This window comes from Corylus avellana, chromosome ca4, assembly GCF_901000735.1.
Source record: "Corylus avellana chromosome ca4, CavTom2PMs-1.0".
Lineage (NCBI taxonomy): Eukaryota > Viridiplantae > Streptophyta > Magnoliopsida > Fagales > Betulaceae > Corylus > Corylus avellana.
In genome coordinates this window covers 5,167,841-5,174,381 of record NC_081544.1, presented here as the reverse complement: position 1 = coordinate 5,174,381, position 6,541 = coordinate 5,167,841, and the positions used below count along the sequence as shown (strand labels likewise).

Sequence of the window (6,541 nt, the reverse complement as noted above, 5' to 3'; positions counted from 1 at the left end):
TCACCTTGGCCAATGAAGAAAAAAAAGGCATTGGGGTGGTTCGGCCACCCCAAAAGGTCAATGAAAAAAAATAAAAAATTGGGTTAGCCAATGGGGGTGGTTCACCCACTCCTAGACCGGCCAGTCTAGAGTGGCCCAAACCCAAGCCAAATGGGGGTGGCTGACCTTGGGGGTGGTTTTGACCACCCCCATTTTACAGCTTGGGGGTGGTTTGGCCACCCCCAAGTCCGCCAGCCAGCCACCCCTTAAGGCAAAATGGGGTGGCTCCAATATTATTATTATTATTTTAATTTTAATTTTGATTTAATTTTTTAATGCTTTTAATCATTTTAATTTTTTTTTAAAAAAATTATTTTTTATTTTTAATTAAGTATATGGACACGTGTTGAGTTTTTAGGGGGTGTTGTCGTGAATTTTCGTCGAATTTTGGACGGAAGTTAGACGGATGTACCCTCTCCGTCTTTATGAATAATTGAGGTATCATTTGTGATAAAAATTAAAACTTATAAAACAAAATAAAGTTGTTAAATAATCGGGGTCAAATGTATTTAACATTTTTTTTTTTTTTTTAACGAGAGTTTAGATTTATGTGTACCAAAAAGGTCGACCATGGGACCACACCAAACTTAATGAGTAATCGTTAATAGTTCACCACATAATATTAAGGTAAAATAATCTACACACCTTTTTGTTTGATCATTCAATTATATTAATAGTCTTGGAGTTTTTATTTCTTTGATACATCTTATTTGGTATTCAATTATTCTAATTAACTATTTTCAATTATCTTTTAAAATTATTAAGAAAATAGTTGAATAAATTAAGAATAACTAGATATCCATTTTTTACTATTCCATTCAAGTATTATTTTTTAATTATAAATTAAGAATAACTAGATATCAAGAAAAGTAAGTTTTAATGAAAATTTCATTTCTATATATATATATATATATTTTTTTTTTTCTATAGACCAGAAGATGTCATGGTCAGGGCCGGCAGACCCACCTTCCGCGTTGGAAAATAAATGCATGAAAGTGCCAACTTAGGCCTGGCTTTTTCTCAGGGGAGAGGCTTACATACAGTTGTTTTAAACTACCGCAATCTGCGGTAGTTTAAAACAACCGCTCAGATTTTCCTAAGGGTTAAAGAACCCAAAACTGCAGTGATTTTTTTAATAAAAAAAAAAATTTGACGGCAAGAAAGATGCCGTTAAGTACTCCCCACCCAAACCTTATCTCTCTTCTCTAAAGGTAGAAAACCCAAAAAAATTTTAATCAACGCCGGCCCTACTGAAGACTCCAAAAGCCATGACCTTGGACTCTTTCTTTCCAAGTACAGAGGTAGTCAATCACTCTCCTGTATGTAAGCCTCTCCCTTTAATTTATATTTTAAAGGTATCCGAGTTCGGCAATGGGACACAAGTTTCAATCTTTCGGGGAAGGCGAAAGGAGGAGAACTAGTTTTGAAACTGGGGTTCCAGATTATGGAGAAAGATGGAGGTATTGGAATCTATAGACAGGCTGAGGAATCAAGGTCAGATAAATCTAGTAATTTATCGTCTTCTTTTGCTCGAAAGCAATCAAAGGCATCCTTTAGTGTCCCTAGTCCTAGGATGTCGAGCCGTAAGGAAGCTTGGAGTCCTTCACAGACAGGAGCAAACACAGCAGATCTTCAAGGAATGGATGACTTGAATCTCGATGAGCCAGAGCCAGAGCCAGAACCAAAGCCAGAGCCCAAGCCAGCGGCCGCAAAGTTGGAAGAACAAGAAACAAAAATGGAAGATCTCGATCTCCCTGACTTCGAAGTTGTGGATAAAGGTATTGAGGTTCAAGAAAAAGAGGAGGATTCGGAAAAGTTAGTTGAAGAAAGATCAGTGTCAAGCGAGGTTGTCAAAGAGGTAGTGCATGATCAGGTACATCTCACAAGATTAACCGAACTAGATTCAATTGCTCAACAAATAAAAGCTCTCGAGTCTATGATGGCTGAAGAAAAAATTGTCAAGACAGAGGAAGACTCTGGATCACAGAGACTCGATGCAGAGGAAGAAAACGTAACAAGGGAATTTCTTCAGTTGCTTGAGGAAGAAGAAACAAGTAAATATAAATTCAATCAACCTGATGAAATTCCACCTCTCCAGGTTGAAGGAGCCGAGGATTATACAGAACCTGAGTCCAAAGTGTACCTCCCAGATCTTGGCAAGGGCTTGGGCTGCGTTGTGCAAACAAGGGATGGGGGCTACTTAGCTGCCATGGATCCTCTGGATACTGAAGTTTCAAGGAAGGACACTCCAAAGCTAGCCATGCAAATATCAAAACCATTTGTTCTCCAATCACATCAATCCACAAGTGGGGTTGAATTGCTTCAGAAGATGGCAGCCATGGGGATTGATGAACTCGGCTCTACAATTTTGTCTTTGATGCCCATGGATGAACTGATGGGTAAAACTGCAGAACAAATAGCTTTTGAGTTGTAAAGAAATTCAATTAATTCCATAAATATGTTAATTGTAATTTGGCACATTCCCTGGATTATGATAAATTTTCTAGAATTGTTGTTGGCATGTATGACTACTTCTGGTTCTTTCAGATATAGTTAGACCAAGTTTGGTTGTAAAGAGAAGAGAGATAAGGTTTGGGTGGGGAGTACTTAACGGCATCTTTCTTGCCGTCAATTTTTTTTTTTTATTAAAAAAATCACTGCAGTTTTGGGTTCTTTAACCCTTAGGAAAATCTGAGCGGTTGTTTTAAACTACCGCAGATTGCGGTAGTTTAAAACAACTGTATGTAAGCCTCTCCCTTTTCTCAGACACTGGCAAACTTAGGATATTGCGCGAATGTAGGGGACAGCTGAATAATTAATTAAAGCAGCACGTGTATCTGTTTTTTCAACAAATACACGGAAACGTGCCTTTTAAAAGCTTCTCTCGCAGCATCATCACCTTTGCTTAAATATGAGGAAATCATAGGAAGTCAAGCAGCACGTGACTTCCTATGATTTCCAATGTCAAAATTAATTAATATGAGTAAATAATGAGATAATATAGTTTAAGAGCTCACCAAAAATTCCAACAATTAATGCCCATCGTAGATACACATCGATCCAAAAAGCAGACAATGACAGGATGGAGGCACACGTGGATGATAGTATTTGATAGATATATAATTCATGCCTAATTTTAAAGAAAGAGTAAGAAGAAAACAATCGGAATTCAAGGAATCTAAAAGTTGACCGTTTAATTATTATTACTAATAAACTTTTATTGCCAATTTTAGTGGAAGAAAATCTAAAAGTTGTTTGTTTGTTTGTTTGTACCGACAAGGGATTGTGATGTTTGCTTTGTCTTCAACTCAAAATTATTAAAATTTAAACCAACCCCTTACTTCCAATGATTTCTCAAGTCAAAATTAATTAATATGAGTAAATAATGAGATAATATAGTTTAAGACTTTAGCTGCTCACCAAAAATTCCAACAATGCCCATCGACCATCGTAGATTGCATCCGTGGAAAGTATATATGACATGAATATATACTGTGAGCTCAAATTTTTTTTTTAAAAAATAAATTAATCAACAAATAACTAGAAATAGAGGTAATTTTGTAAATTAATTACAGTTGAATCCGATAACAGAAGAATATTGTGAGTAGGTGTACGTACGTGATGACATCAATCTAATTAATCAGCATGGTATACGATTGTCAGCATTTGTCTTGCAATCTTTGTTTATCTTGTTTTTTTTTTTTTTTTTGACTTTCTTTTGAAGCTGATGGCTTTGTCTTCTATTGGCATAAAAGGCAGGTTGGATGGTGCTTTTACCGACTTCAGTGACCCACTTGAAGAAAAACCCATCAGCTTCAAAAGAAAGTCAATAACAAGATAAACAGAAACCTTTTCTTTCTTTATATAGATTATAACCAATCATTCTTTTCTGAAGACATTGTGGTCTGTGTCTTTCTCAGTGTGTTGCTTTGTGTTGTGTGTCTTGTTTCTTCTCACAGATCAGGTAACGATCATACTCACTCCCAATCACTCTGTTCCTTTGTGGTCTTCTCTGAAACGCTTTTGGAATTCAAAATCTTTCCTTTTTTCTTGTTTCAGGAAGAAGACATGGCCATCACTCTTGAGGATCTGAGGGGCGACTCTCCTGCCATATGCGAGGGCTTCAATAAAATCAAAGAGGAGGTGATCAGAGCTGTGGGTGAGGATCAAAACAAGGTAGACCGGCTGCTAACCCAGAGGATCTTGATGGGCTTGAATAAATTCTACAAGAAAAAGAGAAAGCAGCAGTACCTGGAGAAGCTGCCTTTGGAGAAGAAGTCACTGGAGTTTGATTTGCATAGTCTCTCACTCAATTGGTAGACCTCTCCATTCATATGTATATCATAGTTACAGATTTAATAAACGTACTAGTTAATTAAAAGTATTACTACTAGAATTGGAGTCTCAATCCTATTACAAATACAGGAAACTCAAGAGGCAGAGAAACAAGCCTTTGGAGAAGAAGCCATTGGAGTTGGCAACCAAAAACTCTGGAAACATCAACAAGAATCAAGAAAAGCAAGAAGAAGAAGAAGAAGAAGAAGAAGAAGAAGAGAAGTCCAGGAAATCTAAGAAGCAGAGGAAGAACCCAACAAAGATCAAGCAAGAGGTTCCAGACCGACCACCTTGCATGCCAGCCGAGTTCAAGGAAAAAATCATGGGACTGCAGGGTTCGGACATCAAGTTCGTCATTCAAAAAAAATTGACCATCACTGATATGAAGGCTTCTCAGAACCGGCTCTCGGTTCCAAGGGACCCAAAGAGGGATGACTTTCTAAGGAGTGAGGAACAACTCAGTCTACAGGAAAAAGAAGCAGATGGGATACATTTCAAAGGCAAGAAAGTGCAATTGATAGAGCCAGGCCTTCAGCTGTCGACCATCATCTTGAAGAAGTGGAAATTGGGTAGCAGAAACTGCTACGTATTGAGCAACACTTGGATGGATGTTGCAAAGAGAAACAGACTCAAGCCAGGCAATACCATACAACTTTGGTCCCTCAGAGTCAACCAAGAGCTCCACTTGGCCCTCATTAAGCTAGATAATTAATTATGTGCTTTTTTTTTTTTTTTTTTTTTTTCTTTGGGATTGTTGTAAAAGTATAATCATTGAAACTTAATTAGGTTTCTGTATCGTTGATTGTGTTGTTCTGTTTAATTTTTGAGGTTGTCTCATTGCTATCTCTTACATCTGCTCCATATTTTCCTGATACTTCTGTTTCTACACGACCTTGTATGGATTCCCTAGTGTTCTGATCCCTTCATAACCATCGTTCCACTAGACAAAACTTGGTGTCACATAAACTCTTACCCATACACACTATTTGTTCATATTTTTAGAGACTTCATAGAAATTGTGACAGAAAGTATGATCTAGTCTAATAATCCACTGATTTTTACTGCTAAATGATCATATCCATTGCATTCTGCATTAATATATTGGTTGAGGTAATAACTGAACAAATTCAGTTATATCTTTTGTTCCTGACTCTACAATGTCAATCACATGGCAACAGTTGTTAATGAACAATAACTTGAAGATAGTGAGGATAAAAAGATAGGAGAAAAGGCATGCCCCAAGCTTCCCATCTAAGGACAGAAAAAGTATCTAGTAGCAGCTTTTTCTAACAAAGTTCTCATGAATTTGAAGTACCTAGGTGACAAATTCGTTTAGAAGGAAGCCAGACCACCAAAGTGAAGAACTTGATTTAGGCTCAAGAGAAAACAGGGACCAAAAAGCAAAAGCATGGTTATATTTGTTGCTCACAAAGTGATCATTTGGAATTATATCAGAGGCAGCTAGTGTCCAGTAATTCCTCAATATCTCTCCATCACGACAAGATATGAATGTTCAAATCATCTTTTCAGGGATCTCCAGTATGCTGAAATTTAGAAATTTAGAAATCTACTACCCTTTTTTTTCTTTCTATTAATCCAATAAGTAATAATTCAATTGAAAGCAACTGTACACATAACTAGATAATAATATAGAGACTTTTTGTTTGGTGTAGCATGGAACATATAGAAGATGGTTCTGTAACAAGGTTTTGGTCCAACTAGGTCCAACTAGGTTGGACCCTCACCAAAAAACGGCAAAATGTTTTTATCCACTAAAATAAATTAAAGGAGAACCAAAAATATATCCACTCAAAACAATAGTATCTTATCCAATAATGCCAAATTTATAATCATTCATTCAGCCAACTTTTTTCATTCCCCATGTTTGGTTTCCAGCTTCGGTTTTCCAATACCCATGATTCTTGTTCTAAATCAAAATTAAAGATTTTAACAAAAAGCTTCTTTTGAGTAATGATAGAAACTAATGATAGAAAGATGCTTTCATCTGAATAATTGAAAATTTATAATTGTCATTCCATAATAAAAAATGGCAACAGGATTGATAATAACAGAAAAGGTCTTGGACTAGGAGGAGCATAAAGGCACACAGTAATACCAAAAAAGATACTAGGACTAGTAGGAGTATAAAGGCTCACAGTAATGTAGT

The 6,541-nt window shown here is 36.5% G+C and overlaps 2 protein-coding genes across 2 annotated transcripts in view; both read left to right on the top strand.

Annotated features, from left to right (window-relative positions):
* The window catches only part of LOC132177906 (protein PLASTID MOVEMENT IMPAIRED 1-like), a 4,645-nt gene extending 2,141 nt beyond the window's left edge, over window positions 1–2,504 (top strand). The window contains exon 2 of the mRNA XM_059590384.1: window positions 1,368–2,504. Coding sequence (XP_059446367.1) covers window positions 1,368–2,473 — 1,106 coding nt within the window. The 3' untranslated portion in view covers window positions 2,474–2,504. The remainder of the gene's footprint in view (window positions 1–1,367) is intronic.
* Window positions 2,505–3,858: 1,354 nt separating this feature from the next.
* On the top strand, window positions 3,859–5,196 carry LOC132179898 (putative B3 domain-containing protein At5g35780). Its single transcript, XM_059592691.1, has 3 exons — window positions 3,859–4,003; window positions 4,099–4,355; window positions 4,465–5,196. The coding sequence occupies exons 2-3, from the start codon at window positions 4,108–4,110 to the stop codon at window positions 5,084–5,086; spliced, it is 870 nt and encodes a 289-aa protein (XP_059448674.1). The 5' UTR covers window positions 3,859–4,003; window positions 4,099–4,107; the 3' UTR covers window positions 5,087–5,196.
* Window positions 5,197–6,541: the final 1,345 nt, after the last annotated feature.

Excerpts from the sequence above, each read along its gene's own strand:
- LOC132179898 (XM_059592691.1), top strand. The coding sequence starts at position 4,108 with ATGGCCATCACTCTTGAGGATCTGAGGGGCGACTCTCCTGCCATATGC. Across the intron at positions 4,356-4,464 it reads CATAGTCTCTCACTCAATTG|GAAACTCAAGAGGCAGAGAA; the intron begins GTAGACCTCTCC and ends TTACAAATACAG.